Source organism: Cervus elaphus, chromosome 19, assembly GCF_910594005.1.
Source record: "Cervus elaphus chromosome 19, mCerEla1.1, whole genome shotgun sequence".
Taxonomy (NCBI): domain Eukaryota; kingdom Metazoa; phylum Chordata; class Mammalia; order Artiodactyla; family Cervidae; genus Cervus; species Cervus elaphus.
Genome location: NC_057833.1, coordinates 61,563,574 through 61,584,575, shown reverse-complemented (window position 1 = coordinate 61,584,575; position 21,002 = coordinate 61,563,574). Strand labels below are relative to the sequence as shown.

Sequence of the window (21,002 nt, the reverse complement as noted above, 5' to 3'; positions counted from 1 at the left end):
AAAGCTCGCGCAGAGTGAGGAAGACCCAGCACCACCAAAAACTAATTAATCAATAAAAATTGAAAAAAGAGATGAGGCATAAGGGAGGGAATGATTCTGCGCAGTTTGCTACTAACAGTTCTCTAGAGCTACATATCTAACGCTGTGGTCAGCTGTGTCCTCTTCAGATACTTCAAGGACAAAATGCTTTTCTGGACATAGATGTGAAAAGCCACCAGCCATTGTCTTTGTTGAAGTCAAGTTTTTTCTCCCTGAATCCACTCCTTGTAATTAAATCTGTTTTCCTCAGATGCTGACAGAGACATAAAAGCCCATCAAGCTTCAGCTGTGTCATAGTGACGCCTACAGAGAAAAACAACAAAATGCTGAAGGCAAAATTTTGTGAACCTGGTATCACAAACCAGACTTTGAATCTCAGACCACCCACTAAAATGCTGAGAATTCTTAAGCATACTAAACATGGACAAACTTCCAATATATTCTGAGCTACACCTTGGGTGCATTAGTTAACTCCTAGTGCTTGTCAAGTTCTTTGGTGCTTTATAGGAAACAAGAAAATAAGCTTTAAAATTCAAAATCGAATTTATTAGCAATGCATCCAGGCATATGAGCCCTACCACAGTGATTGCTGAATTATAATATCTAAAACCAGAATGGACTGAACATATTAGGTGAACACAGATTTAGCAATTCTTCGATCTAAATGAATGAACTCCACAAAGATCATGTGGCCGTTTTGCACTTGGTTCGGTCTGCATGTTTTAACTCATCCAGAACATTTCTGATGCTCTCAACACAAACTTCTCCTCTGTGGTGTTTTTTTGATGCAAGATTCCATACATTTTCAAATTCATCCTCAGAAAGCTTGACACCAATGTTACATAGTATCTCTGAAATCTGGGGGGGGGGGGAAGAAACATTGAAATCAGACCAAGATTTATGGGTATTTTAGTCTGTATTTTTTTAAATATCTTTGTAATATCTAAGACTATGGACGTTTATCCCTTAAAAAGTGTGTGGATGTGTGTGTGGATATGTGTCTGTGTGTGCACTTATTGCATATAAGCACATACCAAAATTCCAGGCCTCTCGGTTCAGGAATCATTTTGTAAACGTGAATGAATATGAGGGTGTTCAGCTGTACTAGCCAATACACAAAGCTCCTTTCGACTCTAAGTGTTTCTGATTAAAAGGAGGCAGCCAGGGACTTCTCTAGCATCCCAGTGGTTAAGACTCTGATCTTCCAATGCAGGGGGTGTGGGTTCGATCCACAGGGAAAAATAGATAAATAAAAAATAAATTTAAAAAACTTTAAATAAAGAGAGACAGCCAAATTCAAGGAGAAAGAGTAAAAGAATTAAAGATGGCAGCCTCACTAGATTTGACTTCTCTTCCGGTGACCCCTTATGTGTGTTATCTAAACCCCTAGCATGTTAGTTTCTCTTCTTTAAAATAACATTTATGAAACATCTCTAACTGGCCTGTTGTAAACTTTAACGATACTTGTGGGTATGCCAATATCAGAGAGACAGTGTAAGCTTGAGCAAGTGAGTGGACTCAAACCTGAGCACGTTGGAGCTCCCTGGCAGCCCAGTGGTTAGGACTCAGGCCTGGGTTCCAATCCCTGGTCTGGGGACTAAGATCCCACAAGCCACGGAGCATGGCCAAAAAAAAACCTGAGTAAGCTGAAAACCAGCAAACTTTATTAGTCATCTCTCTGCAGTGATAAATAGTAAAAGAGAGAAGGGAGGGGGAGAAACACGGTTTAAATGTCCCAGGGAAAATAAAGAAGGGAGAGAGAAGAACAAGTAGTGGGAAGAAACATTAGGATGAGTAGAGAGGAGAAAAGATTTGGGGGGGAAAATGAAACCAAAAGAGGAAAAGCATTTACTATAAAGTCAACAGGAGGGAAGCAAAGAAGGAAATGGAAAGAGCGGTTAGACAGTGAACAGCAAAACCAAAGAAGTGGCACAGCTGCCGAACACACCTCCTGAACGGAACCCTAACAACCAAAAGGTCCCCTGGACGTGATGTGTCTTGTGGGAAACTAGCAGTAAAATCAACCACACTCGAGATTCAGAAGAGCAGGGCTGCCGGCAGCGGCAGCTACAGCAGAGGTGACTCAAGGCCGGGCACAGCTTCTGTTCCCACCCAGCGTCGGGGAGAGCATGTCCCTGCAGAGTGCACCCAGGAGGGGGTCTTGGGCATTCCAGGTCTCCTCCCCGGCTTCCTCCTCTGCTCCTTGGGAGGCATTTCTACTCCATCCTGTGTATTGACTAGCTAACAGAAACAGAAACCCATCCATTCTAAGGGGTTCCCAGGTGGCGCTAGTGGTAGAGTCTGCCTGCCCATGCAGGAGATGCGGGAGACTCAGGTTCAATCCCTGAGTAGGGAAGATCCCCTGGAGAAGGAAATGGCAACCGGCCCCAGCATTCTTGCCTGGAGAATCCCATGGACACAGGAGTCTGGCAGGCTACAGTCCACGGGGTCACAAAGAGTCAGACACGACTGAGCTGAGTGACTGAGCACACACATCTATTCTCAGGGTGATGTCCTCCAACCAGGCCTCAAGGTCCTTTTTTTTTAATAAACTTTTCTTAGAGCAGTTTTAGGTTTCTAGAAAAACTGAGCAGAAATTACAGAGAGCTCCCATATGCTCTATCACTTGCACCCCCATTTCCCTTATTACTAATTCTTTTTAAAAGTTTATTTGCGGCCGTGCTGGGTCTTCGTTGCTGTGCAAGGGCTTTCTCTGCTTGCGGTGTGCTGGCTTTTCAGTGAGGGGATCTCTCTTGTGGTGGAGCTCGGGCTGCAGGGCACGTAGCCCTGTCAGTAGCTGTGACACCTGAGTCCAGTAGGTGCAGCCCCAGCCTCCAGGGCACAAGCTCAGTAACTGTGGCCAAGGCTCCAGGGCACAGGCTCAGTAGCCGTGGTCGAGGCTCCGGGGCACAGGCTAAGTAGTTGTGGCCGAGGCTCCGGGGCAAAGGCTCAGTAGCCGTGGCTCTCAGGCTCTGGGGCACAGGCTCAGTAACGTGGCTCAGGCTCCGGGGCACAGGCTCAGTAGTCGTAGCCCTTGGGCTCAGCTGCTCACCACATGTGGGATCTTCCTGAACCAGGAATCGAATCCCTGTCCCCTGCATTGGCAGGTGGATTCTTAACTACTGGAACACTAGGTAAGCCCCTTTTAATATCTCTTTCTTTTTTTAGCTGTGCCACACGACATGTGGGATTTTATTTCCCAGAGATCAAACCCCTGGTGCATTGAAAGTGCAGAGTCTTAACCACTGGACCACCAGAAACGTTGCATTAAGTGTAGTATATCTGTTACAAGCAATGAGCCAGGATTGATACAGTATTATTAACTGAAGTCCACAGTTCACGTTAAGGTTCACTCTCTGTGTTGCATAACCTATGGATTTTGACAAATGTATAATGATGTGTATCCACCATTAGGTGGCGGTAGTGTAAAGAACTCGCCAGCCAATGCAGGAGACGTAAGAGGCGAGAGTTCGATCCCTGGGTCCTGAAGATCCCCTGGAGAAGGGAATGGGAACCCACTCCGGTATCTTGCTTGGAGAATCCCATGGACAGAGGAGTCTGGCAAACAGCAGTGCAGAGAGTCGCAGAGTCGGACACGGCTGAAGCGATTTAGCACACACCGTTATGGTATCATACAGGACGGTTTCACGGCCTTAGAGATCCTCTGTGCTACAGCTATTTATCCCCCATCTTCCCTCCAAGCCTCTGGCACACTGGTCTTCTGTCTCCATGGCTTTGCCTTTTCTAGAATATCATTTGGTTGGAATACTATATGTGCAAGCCTCTGGGTTCTTTCTACCCAGAATCATGAGATAAACAATGACTTACTGGTTAAAAGAACTTTTGGTTTTTTTTAGTTAAAAGAATTTTAAGCATCAGGAAACAAGCAGGAGATTTTAATTTCTTTTATCGGCCCTAACAGCCTATTTCATAGGCCCTTTAGAGTGACTGAGGGAAGAGAAAAATACAGTCTGGGGGTGTCTCCTCTCCACCCGCTCTGTGATGGATCGAGGGTCCCTTCTTTGGGACCAGCCAGCAGGCATCGTCCTCTGTCTTTCTGCCCACCCCCATGCAGTAGGGATGAATCACTGCAATGAATCTGTGACTAAGTCTGCAAGTTTGTAAGTGAGGGACCCTTCGTCTGAAGTCCTGGAAAGCATCCTAGGTCTGTTCACATCATTCCCAGCTCTGGATCTGAGAGCTCAAAGAAGGACTTGCTCCCTAGATCACAACTTGCCTTCCACAATGGCAGATCCAGACGGGCTGCTCTGACCCAGACCTGCTATTACTTCTCGGCCCTCAGAACCCCAGCGGCTATTCTGGCCTAGCCAGTTGCACCTGCTTGAAACACAACATAGGAATAAAATCACCTGGGGTGTGACGACCGAGTTTTCCAAGTGAAAAAAATGAGACACATGTGGGACTGACAAATGAAAACAGGGCAGAACATTTTACATCAGGGCTTGCTGCCATCACCTGAGATAACAGCTCACAGAGAAGGCAGAGGGGCCCTCCTCACACGCACTCTGTGGTTTTTGGGACGACCACAGGGAGACTCACACAAGGAAGGGACTGAGCATCTTTGCTTTTATAAAAAAATTATCTTCAGCTGTGCTGGGTCTTCGCTGCTGCATGCGGGCTTTCTCCAGGTGTGGTGAGCAGGTCTTCTCTCCAGTCACAGTGGGGGCTTCTGACTACGGGGGCTTCTCTCGTCATGGAGCGTGGGCTCCAGAGCACAGGCGGTAGCTGCAGTGTGAGGGCTTAGATGCCTCCTGGCATGTGGACTCTCCCCACCGGGGATCGAACCCATGTCCCCTGCATTGGCAGGCAGATTCTTAACCACTGGGCCACCAGGGAAGTCCTGAGCTTCTTTGCTTTTACTCAGCAAAGAAGAGTGTTGAATGTTAGGAAAACATTTTTCTTTTTAGACATAGGTCATGGTGAATATATGACATGAGTGAAATGCCTCTCATCAGAGTAAGTTCTACTTGAAGAACTGTACCAAATATCACAACCAAATTGCATATGATCCTCGGGAATCCTAATGTGAGGGGCTCCTGATGACTTCTGTAATGTAAGAGCTCAAGTAAATAACCTTTCCATCTTTGTGTGCCAATGTGAAGTTGGCCTTTCTTTCAACACTTTTGAGATCCCATGCGGTACCTCTTGTTTGGATCTGGTCTTGAAGAAGTCCCTTTCAAACACGCCTTTCTGGGCAAAGATGGTAGGATGCAGCAGTGAGTAGGCATTTCCCTCCTCACCGTAACTGGTCCTGTCGCTGACTCGGCGAATTTGGGGGGCAGGAATATCGGACCGAATGGTTGGAACACCATACGTGGGGTAACCTAGGACATCAATCAAGGGGGAAAACAGACATTCTAAATACAGCAGCTGCCAGCCACAGGGCCACTGAGCACTAGAAATGTAGCCAGTCCAAACTGAGATGTGCTGTGAGTGTGGTATACACAATTTCAAAGATTTAGTTAGTACCCAAAGAAAGAATGTAGAACATTTAATTAGTCATCTTATATTGATTCCTTGTTGAGATGACAATGCTTTGGAGATACATATTGTGTATCATATATACATACAATAGTACAAATATGTACTATTTAAAAGAAAACTTCTGGCTGCTCCATGTGGCTCTCGGGATCTTAGTTCCCTAACCAGGTACTGAATCTGGGCCACAGCTGTGAAAGCAAGGAGTCCTAGCCACTGGACTGCCAGGGAATTCCCAATATACTATCCAAGTTAATTGCACTTGTTTCTTCTTCTTAATGTGACTACTAAAAATTTTAAATACATATGATGACGACTGTATTTCTGTTGGACAGGACTATTCCACAGAGAACAGCAAGATCTCATCACAACAGAATATAAAGTGTGTCTATGAAATTCAGTAAAGAAAAACATGTAAATCCTTAATCATGGCCTTACTCCAAAAAAGGGATCTTGACCAACATAAAAGAGCCTTTCTAAATAACCAGCATTCATCATGATTGGTACTGAGATTTTGGGGTCTATGAGTTGAATTGTATCCTCCCCAGACTCTAATGTTAAAGTCCTAACCCTAGTACCTCAAGAGGTGGCCTTATTTGGAAATAGGGTCATTGCAGGAATAATTAAAATGTGGTCATACTGGAGAAGGATGGACCCTTAGTCCAATACGCCTGGAGTTCTTATAAAAAGGGGACGCAGGGGCATGGACACTCACACGGGAGAAAACCACATGAAGATGAAGGCAGAGATCAGGCTGATGCAGCAGAAAGCGGGCAGCACCAAAGACTGCCAGCAAACACCCAGAAGCCAGGATGGGCCTGAGGAAAAGGCCCCCTCACAGACTCAGAAGGAAGCCAGCCTGCCAACACCCTGATCTCGGACTTCCAGCCATCGTGGAATCATCAATTTCTTTTTTCTTTTTTTTAAATTTTATTTATTTTAATTTTTATTGCAATACAGTTGCTTTACAACGCTCTGTTAGTTTCTACTGCAACAGCAAAGTGAATCTGAGTGGTGACCTAAATAGGAAGGAAATCCAAAAAAGAGATGATCAATTTCCGCTGTTAAACCATTCAGTTTGTGGTATTTGTTGCGACAGCTCTAGCAGACTAACAGATGGAGAATGAAACTGAAGGCACTCTTCTCTAACAGCTCCTCAAATATTTGAGGGAAAATCTGTTTCTAGCTAAGAATCACTTGATTTAAGTCTCCTACCACTTGGGACTTCCCTGGTGGTCCAGGGGTTAAAACTCCAGGCTCTCAATGCAGGGGGCATCAGTTTGATCCCTAGTCGGAAAAGTAAGATCCCAAATGCTTCATGGTGCAGCCAAAAGGAGTCTCCTACCACTTGGTGAATTCTGAATTATGACAATATCTAACATTCGGGCTTCTGAGCTATAATGGTTTCAATTTCATTAACACAGAGAGAATCATTTTACTTGGGTCACCATGAACACTAGCTCAATTCAGCCTATATCAAGTAAGCCCCCCTGGCTGCTTAGAACACAAGGTTGAATGAAAGGTCCTAGGCTTTGAGAAAGTTAAGAGTCTAATGGAGGCTGGGTACAATACAAGGGCACTCCCCTTCTGCGTTTGCTGCTCCTTTTAAAGCTCAGCATATAAGGTGACAAACTTACAAGTAGAAGGAACAGCGCCTACAACCGCACTGATCTCGGAAGAAGTCGTCTTGTAGTGATTAGAAACTTTATCGCTTGGCCTCAGAAGTGTCCGCAGAGTCTTTTCTGAGCTCCCTGGTTCTTTTAAGACAATATCTTCAGGCTTTAACAGGAGAGCTGGTTCAGATTCTTCTACATTAGCCTCACCAGGGTTTGCACAATCCGGTTTTCTACCTTCAAACAAAGAGGGAAATGGGGGGGGTGAGGGGGGGAGTACAGGACAAAGTTACACCCCAGAGCTCGCCCTGTAGCAAGGTGAGTTTTCGCAGCTGGTCTCTTCTTGCTGGTGGAACGGGAGCCTGAGCTGGTGCAGACATGTCACTGACACCAGAACTCGCTGCGGAAGCCCAAGTTCATACACCAGGAAATGGGAACAACGTCTACAATTTCTAGTCACCACTCTGCTCATTTCACTCTAGAATAAAGCTTTTCAGTCTGAAACACCAAAAGAAAACAGAAAACTTGTTTTTTCTTTCTTCTCTTTTAAAATTGGAGCTCATTTTCATATTTGACTTGAATACAGGATTACCAGAGCTGTTGCTAGGACTATGCCCTGGGAAAGGTAAGAGAAGATGTATTTGGAGTTACAAACGCCACACAAGCCCTGGATCGCGGCGGGGGGGCGCCACGCACTGCAACATTTGGAGAAGTGAGGAGAACTCGCTGGGCGCGCCCAGTTCTATAAATAGCCCCCTCCAAGTCAGCGTACAAAAGCCTGAGGCGCGGCTGCCTTGCTTAGGCTCGGCCGCCTTGCTTAGGCTCGGCCCTCCTCCGCAGCCGCGCTTCGCGCAGGCAGCTGCGCGGCCGAGGACTCAGTCCTGCCGCAGAGTGTGCGCCGCCTGCGCTAGGGGGCGCGCGGCCGCCCGCGCTGGGAGCAGAGGGGCGGGAGCGAAGGCGGGCGGCGCCCGGCGTCCGCCGGGACCGGAAGACACCTGAGCCCCGCCCCTCCCTCAGCTCCTTCGGCCGCGGCCTCGAAAGCGTCAGGCCCAGGGTCCCAGATCCTTTAATGCCCTCCGCGCGCCCCTCCTCCTAAAGGCAGAAATCCGGAACAAGGGTGAAAAAGGTTTTAGAAAACTTCCAGAAAGCCAGCTCCTTGAAGAACCCAGCCCCTTTTCTCTAGCCGACAACACTGGGACAGACCATTCCTAAGCTCCTGCTGACTGACCCACCTTAGAAGAAAAGGAAAGCGGAAAAACCCCAAAACTGAAAAGGGCTGCTGAAGTCAGGACCGCAAAACCAGGAACAATTTGAAGAACCATCTGGTTTGAAAACAGGCTTCTGCTTTCCCTACTACTTCATGAGTTGTGCCAAGAAGAATACTGTCACCCTCTGCTTATTTCTGAGAGGATTAGGGTAGAGCTGTTTTCTATAAGAAGCTTCATTAGGTAAAAAACGATCTTCCTGCTCTCCTTCTAGTGGATAGAGTAGAAAAGCCATCCCAGAAACTGGTAAGGGCGCCCATCCTCAATAAAGCCCAAAATGTGGCATTGGTTTTGCAGGAATAAAAGTGAAAACTTTTTAAAGGGAGAGATATTCCAAGAGGAGATAAAAATGCAAACAACCTTTTAAAAGGTAATCATCTCTAATAATCCAGACTTGAAAATTAAAGCAAATGAGGTATCATTATATAACAACTAAATTACCAGAATGTTTGAAATAACACTCAATGGTAACTAGATTGGAGTAAAACCTTCTCACAGTCTTGACTGATAAAACTGCAAATTGGTACAATCATTGAAAAAGGCAAAATGAAAACAGTTACTTCTGGGACAAAAATGATATTCTTAAGAAATGAGGTATTAAAAAAAAGAAATGAGATATAATTAGAAACAGAAAGCTTTCTGAAAGATGATAATCGTTAGACGGTCACTCATATTACTCTTGAAATATCTGGAAATAACCTAAGTTCTAGAGAGTGAGGAAATGGTTTAGTAATTTACAATACATCAGTGTGAAGGAACTGAAAATGAAGTTTACAGAAATCGTGAAAGTATCTCTTTGTTCCATAGAAATTTGAGACCTGAGTTTTTTTTAAGCCAAATAAAAATGGTACATTCACTGTGATTTTAGCTATTTTAAAGTATTTCCATACACACATGCACATATGTATTTCTACATATGTATATATGCATATCTATATGTGGTTAGTGACACAGGAAGATAATGGGTAAACATGAAAATATTTGAATAAAGTCAAGATTATGGTTGTCCTTTTCTTTAAAAATGTAAAAGATCAAGTTCTATTTTACAATTGACTTTTCCAGGGAAAGGAAGCTAATTTCTCTAAGAATATGGTTTTCAAACATCTTTCTTAGGAACTCTCTTTCATATTTTGGGCTTCTGTGTAAATTGCTTTGCTCATAACTGTTCTGAGTAAGTAATATATCATTCCAAACTCAAGAGATACCAAAACATAGACTGTCCCTTAGCAATCTATCCCTACCTCACCTCCCCAGAAATAATAAATGTTATCAAATTCTTTCCTGTCCTTCCCAGATATTCTATGCATGAAAAAGAAAATAAATATGTATATATGTGCATATTTCTAAATACATAATATTAAAGTTGACAAGAGTTGAACTCCCAGGACAAAGAAAACATGAAAGTACATTTAAGAAGTTAGCAAACCTTCAAAAATTAAATACCTTTAATGAGGACCCTCTCTTCATACTCTTTAAGGGGGGTTTTATCTTTCCAGGTAAGAAAATTCGCAAATTCGAGGTAGCTAATCAGCCCATCATTATCCACATCACAGTATTCAAATAGCTGGTCCAGGAGCTTCTCGTCTAAGTGCAAGCTGGCCTGGTCACACGCTTCCTGAAGCTCAGCTTTGTCTATCACCCCATCTCCCTTCTGTTAGACACAAAGCAAGAAAAGGTGACATGAGCATTGTCTTCAAGAGCAGAGTGGGCAACATCTGTTACTTCCCTTGAGAAAAAAAAAAAAAAGTCTGTCACATAAATTCCAAGAATCTGTCTTATTTTTCACGTAAGAAGAGTCAAACTTTAAGTGAGATTGGTCCTCATTGTGTCCATCTGATACATACCCAGTAATTTCAACACTTTCTTCATTTTAGTATCTTTGTCTTTAAATCGTGCTGCCTACACTCTGGTGGAACAGGCCCAAGCATGATCCATGCTTGACATTTCATTTGACCAGCATTGTATACTTCCCACAACTTCCTACAACTTTCCATGCTTCCAAAGCTTTGAAAACCTCTGGTGTTCCAACTGGGCAGCCCATGGTCCTCCACGCCACTGCCTGATAAAGAGGAGAAAGTGGGAAGTGACTGCAGGCTGAGCACAGAGAGGTGGGTTCAAAGACAGCTGCCTCTGGAGAACTCCCTGGCGGTACAGTGAGCAGTTAAGACTCCACGCTTCTTCCTCTGAAGGGAATATGGGTTCAATTCCTGGTCAAGGATCTAAGATCCAGCTACACTCTAGCTGTTAACACTCCCCTGAGCAAGAGGGGAAGTTTCCACCATTTCAGGCAACAGTTAAAGACAGAAGCACTTAAGGTGAGCTGCAAAGCAGGAAAGGGAAATTTAGAAAGGCTGTGGACAGAACTGGCTGATTCACTTGGAGGGGTGAGGACCTGGAGCACAGAATGCTTGTTAAGGAGGAATGGCCAGAGCAGACGTCTTGCCACTCAGCCCTGCTGCAGCCTGTCAAGCCCACCTTAAATCCACCCAAGCTGACTGTGAAAGGTCCAAGCCTCCCTGCCAGCTGCCACAAAGGAGCTTTGCCCTCTAGAGAGACTTCCCTGAGACAGATAAACTCCCAAGGGAAACCATGAATGACTCACTGGCTAGTATTCGGCTCCTAGGCCCAGAGTTGGAGTCACAACGCTGACAAAGGCAATCCCTTGGAAAATGAGAAACTGACCCATGAATTCCAGATGAATTCTAGATAAGTTCCTGCAGCCAGACCCACAGGCCTGGAGAACGTTCCTAACCCTCCTGTTGAAACAGAATTAGAATGTAAAATATATTATCTTAGCAGGGAGCTGCAATGTCCTGGATAAAGCAGACTGCTTTATGAAATTCTCTGCTGCATGCCCAAGTCAACAAAAAATGCAGACCCTACAGTCCTAACAGAAAAGCAATGGGGGATAAGGGGGATGGCTGTTGAATCAAGGGTCCCCCAAACTAAAATAGATGGTGGCAATAATGAAAATAAATGCTTCTTACTCACCAGGGACAGAGCCACTTCTGCCTCTGCATCCTTTATTTCTCCCTCCCCCACACACAAAACCCAGCTGTTCTAAGGAGGACGTTGACTAGGTGCAAGCCAAAGTCCCCTCGTCCCCAGGGGGACAACAGGCCGCAGGTATATGTGCAACTTCAGGAGGCAGGGACTCAAACTGCTCTGGCTTCATAGGCTGTGGGTGCCAAAGCTGCCATCCCACTCAGTCTGTAACTAGCAGAGATGTCAGGAATCCGCTGGTGGGGCTTGGGCAGGGTTTGCTCAAAGTAGAGAAGGAAGGTTCACAGTGTATTATTTCTGTGGCTTCCACTGCTGGATATATAATTGTGTTGCTGCTCTCCATACCCGTCTGGGGAATATTACGGCATTTCTGATCAGAAGCCACATGGAGACAAGCTAGGACCTTTGGGGCCTCACAAGCCTCATGACCCCTTTGAACAGCAAGTCTCTATGAATATCGGTTTCACGAACTTGAAGCCCAGGGTCCTTACTGGTCTGCTGTGGCTTTCAACCTCAGTGAGAGCTATTAAGGACCAAAACAAGCAGTCACTCTCCTCAGTGGGTGGAACTTGTTTATTTTCATGGTTCCAGCCAGCACTCCCCTTGATGAACCTGTATATTTTTACTGACTCTTGGATTGTTGCCAGTGGCCTGTCACTCTCGTTGCCACATGGAAAACTACTGATTGGAAGATTAAAGACGCCTCTTTTCGCGTCAGATAGGTGGATAAACAGAGGAATGGATAAAGAAACTGTGGTACATACATTCAGTGGAATATTACTCAGCAACAAAAAAGAGCAAAATAATGCTATATTTGCAGCAACAGGGATGGACCTAGAGACTGTCATACTGCGTGAAGTGAATCAGACACAGAAAGACAAATATCGTATGACATCACTTACATGTGAAATCTAAAAAAAAGCAGGAGATCCAAATGAACTCATTTGCAAAGCAGAAGTAGAGTCATGGATGTAGAAAACAAACATGGTTACCAGGGGATGGAGGCACAGTGATAAGCTGGGGACTGAGAATGCCATGTACACACTCTGCGTGTGCTAAGTCACTTCTGTCGTGTCTGACTCATTGTGACCCTGTGGACTGCAGCCCACCAGGCTCCACTGTCCATGGGATTCTCCAGGCAAGAATACTGGAGGGGGTTGCTATGCCCTCCTCCAGGGGTCTTCCCGACCCAGGGATTGAACCTGCATTTACTACTATGTATAAAATAGATAACTAATAAAGACCTACTGTATAGCACAGGGAACTCTACTCAGTCCTCTGAAATGGTCTATGTGGAAAAGAATCTAAAAACAAGTGGACATATGTGTATGCATGACTGATTCACTTTGCTGGACACCTGAAACTAACACATTATAAATCAACTCTACTCCAATAAAAATTTTTAAAAAAGAAAACCCTGGAAACAAATCACAGCTGCTGAGTGAACCATCCAAATAATTCACACAGCTGCCCATAATAAGGGTCCATCCTCCAATAAGAATGGCTGGGATAAAGCTTCAGAGGGCGCCTGGACCACCCAGGGGGCCACTGTCACTGCGGGGATCCATCCTTGCACCAGACATGGCAGTACAGTTACCATCAGACCAGGCGCCAAGTAAAGCCACCGGCCTGAGCAGAGGCTCCACCACAGGCCGAACTGGCGACTCCTGCCTCCAGCCTCGACGTTTGTCTCGTGGTGAGAGAGACTCACCGCGCAGGAGGCATTGCCCCACGCTCCGGCCACATTGACAAGGTGAACCTGTGTCCCCTCCCAGAACTGCTGGCGGCGCCTGTCGCTGCTGACACATCTTCAAGTTACGGAGTCGAGAGTTCAGGCCAGTGAGCCAGCTCCAGTCACAGAAGCGTGGCCATGGAGTGCATCTGAGTCATGCACTCAGCCTGGCGGTGGCAAGACTTACAGCCCAGAGGCTCCTCAGCAATGAGCTGTCAGTCCAGGCCCTCAATGAGCCCTCCCTGCCCCCAGGCACCCACAGCCGCCTGGTTACTGAACCTTCCTCCCCAGCTCCTGGCTCTCACGTCTGAGTACACCAGTGTTGTCACTGACGGAACTGTCCCCTAAAAGGAATCTTCCCACATCAGCTAGTTCCTGGATAATAATTAGAATAAAAGGAGTTGGAATTACACATACGAATTTTGAAAATCTAAGACGCTGCTGTGACCATTCTTGGACATGATGAGTTTTTTTCTTTTTTATTCCTTCTAGATTTTACATTCCCTGAGTAAAAAGCCTGCACATTATCTGGAATAATATTTGATGCACTATGAGTGTTCAGCAAATAACAGAATTAATCCTCTAAGCCAAGAAGATTCATTTAGGAAATCACAGTTTATTTGTTCTGTTTTGTTTTGCTTTTCAATTAAATTAAATCTGGGCGCTCAACAGTTAAGATTCAAACAATCAAAAACCATCCTACAGCTGTACCAGGAAGACCCCCATTTTATTATCCTTGCCGAAAAAAGCTCCTCAAGAACCCTGAGCACTATGTTGTACGTATTAACAGTTAACTATTTAAAAGGTATATCAGCATTAAATAATTCTCAGTAATTTTCTCCCTGCTTAATTTAATTTTATCATAAGGAATGTGCCTGGTGGTTCACTAAGATAATCAACAGCTATTAAGATGATCATCTTGCCTATAATTACATCTGAAGTGAAGAATTTTCAGAAAGGAGAGCACTGTGCATCCTGCTAGTCTCCTTAGTCACATCACTACTGTGTGAATTTCTCCAGTGTCATCTCTATAGATACTCAGAGTTGAATAAATTTGAAAATATACTTGTTCAGAAATGAAACAGTGCTATTTGCAAAGATGCAGATGGACCTAGAGATGTCATACAGAGTGAAGTAAGTCAGAAAGAGAAAAACAAATACTCTATAATATCGATTTTATGTGGAATCTACAAAAATGGTGCAGATGAACTTATCTGCAAAGCAGACATATAGACACAGAGGACAAATGCATCGATACCAAGAGGGGGAGGGGGGGATGAATTGGGAGATTAAGATTGACACATTTACACTATTGAGACCATGGATAAAATAGATAACTAATGAGAACCTACTGTACAGCACAGGGAACTCTCCTCAGTGCTTTGTGGTGACCTAAATGGGAAAGAAATCCAAAAAAGAAGGGATATATATATACATATTATATTAATAGCTGATTCACTTTGCTATACAGCAGAAACTAACACAACATTGTAAAACAACTATACTTCAATAAAAATTAAAAATATAAAATACTTGTTTTCACTTATGTAATTAATTCTAAAGAATACTTTTCAAATTACCTGTAAATAGCAATCAGACTTTATTAAAAATCAGAGAAACAGTTGAATACTTTCTTTAAACACAACTTTGAGAGCTGGTGCACTGGGAAGACCCAGAGGGATGGAATGGGGAACACATGTAAATCCATGGCTGATTCATGTCAATGTATGGCAAAAACCACTACAATATTGTAAAGATATTAGCCTCCAACTAATAAAAATAAATTTAAAAAAATTAAAAAAAAGAAACACGACTTTGTGAGAAATGTTGTTGATGACTGGCATTTGTCCCAACATAATTAGTATAAACTTAGATGAGATATTTAACCCATGTTTTATTCATCAGTACATCACAGACATACAGACCCCCTAATCTAAAATAAAATGAACGAGCTTAAAATGAATTAGCCAATGAGTGATCAAGATTTTTTTATAAGATAAAAAGTGTGAAGTGTCACTTTTCTAAAACTGTACTCAACATCAGAAGGGAGATAAGAATATCATCTTTTCCCTTTGAGATAAATTAAAATCATTCTGTTCTTTCTTTTCTTCTGTCAAGATGATGATGTGTTACATCATCACAGGTTTCTTTATGAGCTTTTATTTGTCTGTTTTAGACTCATTCTAAAATGGTTTTGAGGCTGCCTAGAAAAATAAGTATAAAGAGAGCCAAAAAAAAAAAAAAAGTGAGGAAATCAGGGCAAAGAGAAAAATGAAGTTGGAATGAAATAAGATGAAACCTGAAGCAAAAAGAGTGCACAGAATGTATGCTGTCAGACCATGTTCACAAACTAGACGTGTTTCCCTGGGTTGGCTGTACACTTGCTGGTGGCCAAGTCAAAAAGTTATGTACGATCGGTACAAGATTCATGCTGCACAAGAGGTAAGAACAAACCAGATATTTAGACAAAGCATGGTTATTTGCTCTAGAAAGACTGGGTTTCCTTATAAGGAGGATGTATGTGACGAAAATAACAGCTGCATGGGAGTACTAATAAAAAGTCTGCCACATTTCACATTTGTGTAGTAGGAGTCCTAAGTGCAAGCCAAAGGCAGTGCAGCTTGGTAAATCCTGCAATGGCCTAAAATGATGTCAGGTAATTACACAGCCTCACATTGATCTGATTTGATCAAAGCATAAAATGTTTAGAGTAGCTTGAAAATGGAATGACTTTGCTCTCTCAAAAACTGAAACCACACTTGCTCCCCCGTGGGGAGAAGTGTTCTAAGCTTGACTTAGACCAGACTGACGGTACCATGTGTGCAAGTTCAGAGTGAGGCAAAGACTGTCCATCCCCCAGGTTCCCAGCACACTCCAGTTTAATGATCTATAAGAGTGGTTCTCAAACCTGAACACACAGCAGAATCACTGAGGATTGTTAGAACACAATCGCTAGACCCCAATCCCAAGTTCCTAATTCAGTAGGTATGAGGTGGGCCTTAAAAGGTACATTTCTAATATATCCCCAAGTAACAATGCTGGTGGTTAAAGAACCATATTTTGACAACACAGATCAATTCCAGGGGTCAGCAAACTTTTTCTGACAAGGGCCAAAAAGTCCAGTCAGTTTCTGATGCACTACTCTGCATGTGTAATTGCACAATCAGCCACAGACAATACTTAAAATACATGGGCACATGCATATACTCTAGCAATCCCATTCCTGGGCATATACCAGAGAAAACTCTAATTCAAAAAGAAACATGTACCCCAGTGTTCACTACAGCACTATTTACAACAGCCAGGACATGGAAATGACCTAAATGTCCATCAACAGAGGAATGGATAAAGAAGATGTGGTGCGTATATACGATGCAATACCACTCAGCCATAAAAAAAAGAATGGCATAGTGCCATTTGCAGCAACATGGATGGACCTAGAGATGATTATACTAACTAAAGTAAGTCAGGCAGAGAAAGATAAATACAATATGATATCACTTATGTGTGGAATCTAAAATACAACACAAATGAGCTTATCCACCAAAGAGAAACAGACTCACAGACAAAGAGAACACACTTATGGTTACCAAAGGGGAGAGGAGGTGGGGGAGGGACAAATTAGGAGTTTGGGATTAACAAACTACTACATAGAAAGTAGATAAACAACAAGGACTTATAATACAGCACAGGGAACTATGTTCTATAAATATATGTGTGTATGTGTATGTTAGTTACTCAGTTGTGTCCAACTCTTTGCAATCTCATGGACTGTAGTCCACCAGTCTCCTCTGTCCATAGAATTCTCCCGGCAAAAATACTGAAGTGGGAGGCCATTCCTTTCTCCAGGGGATCTTCCTGACCCAGGGATCAAACCTGGGTCTCCCACACTGCAGGCAGATTCTTTGCCATCTGAGCCACCAGGAAAGCCAGGATCAAATCCAGTCCACCACCACCTGTTTTAGTAAACAGTTTTACACACCTATGTAAATAGTTGATTTACAATGTTGTGTTAGTTTCTGGTGTACGGCAAATTTGATCCTGCTCTACACCAGCTCGCTGGACCTGTAAGCCCATGCATAGACCAAAAATCTCCCCTTCACTACTGGCCTTGTCATAGTGCCTGAAGGCTGCCAGCAGAGTGTCAAAGTTTTGGTAGTTAACTTTCTTCAAGTGATGCCGCACTGCCGCTACCAGGGCTCGCTGTCTGTCCTTGCCTCGGAGATACTCCCCTGGAAGCCTTCTGTGGATGAGATCACCAACTCCTATTGAAGAGGGAAAGAAAAGTCTTTTATCTGAATTTAAAGTCTGTCACTATTATTCACATCCTAAAAGAGAGAGAGACCTAGCAATTTCTGTGAATGAAAAAACCTAATGCCAAGACTATTAAGCAGCATGACAGAAAACCCTTTTGTATTAAAAAAAAAAAAAAAAACACACAGTAACTGATGAAAATGAATACTTCTGCTATATGCCACTTCTCCGTTCAATGAAAAAAAGTCTGAATAAATGAATTTTATGAGAGAATCATGAGCCCACTCAGCTATCAAGTCCTCTCCTAAGACAGTAAAGCTCTTGCCTGTCTAAAGAGACAGGCAGATATTTGTCTTAGCAGACATTTGTCTACAAGGCCAAGGACCTGAAAGCTGGGGCTGATTCCATGCGGGGGGTCACTCTGTGTGCCTTAGGGCCACTAGACCTCTGGGAAATCTTGAAGAAACTGGACACGAGTTCCCCACTCCTTCCTAGTAGAAGTTTCTGCCTTCACCCTGCACATCAAGTCTCCATTTCTCTGTCCTGCTTCCCCTACACTGTGACCAGCACGGGAGACCTGCCTCCATTCACAGTCCATTAACTGAGTCCTGACCCACAACCCCAGTAACAACCCCTCCAATCCACCAGCTGCAGCATACACAAAGTATATGCACACTGCCTCTAGACCCCATTCCTGGGATGTTTATGGTGACAGAGATCAGACCAGAGGTGACCACGGTGCTTCAGATGTGAGAGTTTGGTGGATGTCACCAGAAGAAACCTCTCCCTCTGTTCTTTTCCCCGTGGCCTATACCCCACCCTTCCTGCTTTTACTGGCAACTGGCTGTGATATCCTGAGTAGGTTAATTTAAATTGCAACACTGATGGATGCAACCAGAGATTATCATACTAAGTGAAGTAAGTCAGAAGGAGAAAGACAAACCCCATCTGATATCATATGTATGAGGAGTCTAAAATATGACACAAAAGAACCTATCCATGAAACAGAATCACAAACATAGAGAAGAGACTGGCAGTTGCCCAAGGGGGAGGTGGGGAGGGATGGGTTGGGATTGGCAGATGCAAACTATTATATACAGGATGGACAAACAACAAGGTCCTACTATACAGCACAGGGAAGTATGATCAATACCCTATGATAAACGATAATGGAGAATTTTATATATATATATATATATATATATATATATATACACATATATATATACATGTACATATTTGTATCACTGTGCTATACAGTGGAAATTAATATGCTTTAAATCAACTATACTTCAATGTTTAAAAACTGAAAAAATTGCAAATCTGCCTGCACTTCAAAGCAACTAATATTTACACCTACTTTGTGCAAGGCTCTATATTATTAGGGTCTCTCAAGGGTCTCTTTTAATAGGTATTAGTAGCACCTCTAAGTTTATTATAAAGTCAGGAGTTAATCCTGCATATTCTGATAAAAGCCTTCTTTCTAAGGGTAGACCCTTACTCGTATGCGTGAAAAGCCTACAACCAGTGCTGGTTCCAGGAACAAGGCAAGTGCTCAGAGTAAGATCATCTGAAATGGAGTCAGCGTCCATCAGACCATCCTAAAGTGGGCAAAACCTGAGTAAGGCTCTTTGAGAGGCAATCGAAGTGGTTGGGTGAGGGTGATTTCTGACAAAGCATGGCTGCTCTTCCCCTCCACATTTCTTCCCTTGCTGTCAACCCCCTGGGGGCTGTTCTGTATAAGAAACCCTTGCCACCACCCCTCCACCCACCCCCCACCCCGCTCTTCCACAAGACGGCCCTTGGTTGAGTTGGTTTTGTTTTTTATCTTGAGAGGCCTTCAATCTCCATTAACATCCAAAAATAACTATTGAATGGTCAGCCTGCGGGTAAGATGAAGGCTGACACTCTCTTCCAGCCCGGCCCTGAGAGAATACTTATGAAGCTCATGGCAAATCATTGACGACTACTCAAGACCCATCGCTAAAGAGCTGAAATCGGGAGTACTAGCTCCGGCCCTCGGAGACACTCCCGCCCTCACCACCACACCCAGGACGTGAGAGAAGCCAGGCCAGCTCCGCGGCGGCCCCCTGCCCACGACCAGCTCCCGTGATGCCCCGCGGCCCGCCTGCCCTTGGTGCCCCCTCAGTCACCCCTGCCCAGGTGCATTCTGGGAGCTGAACACAGCCCGGGCCCTCTTCCCAGAGGCACATTAACAGAACCAACAACCCCAGGCCCGGGCATGAGGCATCCTTTGTGTCGTTGCCTTTATTTCCCCAAGCAAGACGAAGGGAGTAATCCAGATCCAGTAGAAAAACCTGTGTCCTCAGAAGCAGGCAGACCCTGAAGCTTTCCACAGAACAGACAACGTGAATTAACCCTAACAGTAGTCACAAGGGACAGTTAGGGTTAGTCTCTGCATCCGTGAGCTCCTTGAAAAGTCTAGAGAGGACTGACAGTCCCCTTCCCCCATTACACCCTATGCTGCCAAGGCTGCTACTGACACATACATACTTGTAAACTACTAATGGCAATGTTCTTCCTTTTCATTTTATGACACTGTCTTGTCACTCAATTTATAAGGATAACGTAGCTCAACTGCATTAAAATCACCCATAGAGTTTATTAAATATGCCGGTTCCTGGGACCCATGCCCAGATAATTCTGATTCAGTAGGCTCTCATGTACACTAAATTTTAGGAACTTCCCAGGTGGCCCTCCTGGTAAAGAACCCACGTGCTAATGAAGGAGATGGAAGAAACATGGGTTCCATCCCTGGAGGAGGGCATTAGAAAATTTGTCTGTGTTTCACTATCAACATGATAAACTATGTGTTGGATTCATTGATTCATGCTATAAATACCTGGAAAACAATGTACTGTGCACAAGACCCCACGAATCCAACAGACAGCAAGTTGGGGCACCCACCAGCATGAAACTGCCCTCAAGTAGGCAGTTGACCATGATTATCTACTTGTTTTTCAGACTAACTGATGGATTTCCTAAACCACTCCTTACCCTCTCCTAGGAGTATGAAGAGCCTCTGAGATGGGCAGACATCCATTAAACACATAACAGTTGATCTAAAAAAGAAGTATGATCTCCTAACGTGGCGACTCACGATGCTCTAGAACATCATGTTGCATTAGCAAATAAGTATTTTATTTGTTAGTGAGTAGACTTTAGCTAACACCCTTTCAGTGTGTGTTCTAAGTCATTTCAGTTGTGCCTGATTCTTTGCCATGCTACGGGCTGCATAACCCGCCAGGCTCCTCTGTCCATGGGATTCTCCATGCAAGAGTACTGGAGTGGATTGCCATGCCCTCCTCCAGGGATCGAACCCATGTCTCTTCCGCCTCCTGAACTGGTACATGGGTTCTTTACCACGAGGGCCACCTGGGAGGTCCCTAAAATTTAGTGTACATGAGAGCCTACTGAATCAGAATTATCTGGGCATGGGTCCCAGGAACCCATATTTAATAAACTCTATAATTCTATGGGATTATAATGCAGGTAGACTGCAGACTATATTTTGAAAACCACTAATACGCAGCTCAATCCTAATAAGCTTTCAAATAGTTTTCCCTGGGGAAGGTT

General features: G+C 44.0%; 1 protein-coding gene across 1 annotated transcript in view; it reads right to left on the bottom strand.

Annotated features, from left to right (window-relative positions):
* Nucleotides 1-563: 563 nt before the first annotated feature.
* EFHB (EF-hand domain family member B) overlaps nt 564-21,002 on the bottom strand; it is a 60,162-nt gene continuing 39,723 nt past the window's right edge. Inside the window, exons 9-13 of the mRNA XM_043874513.1 lie at nt 17,262-17,416; nt 9,860-10,067; nt 7,176-7,388; nt 5,203-5,384; nt 564-897 (exon numbers count right to left, since the gene is read on the bottom strand). Coding sequence (XP_043730448.1) covers nt 724-897; nt 5,203-5,384; nt 7,176-7,388; nt 9,860-10,067; nt 17,262-17,416 — 932 coding nt within the window. The 3' untranslated portion in view covers nt 564-723. The remainder of the gene's footprint in view (nt 898-5,202; nt 5,385-7,175; nt 7,389-9,859; nt 10,068-17,261; nt 17,417-21,002) is intronic.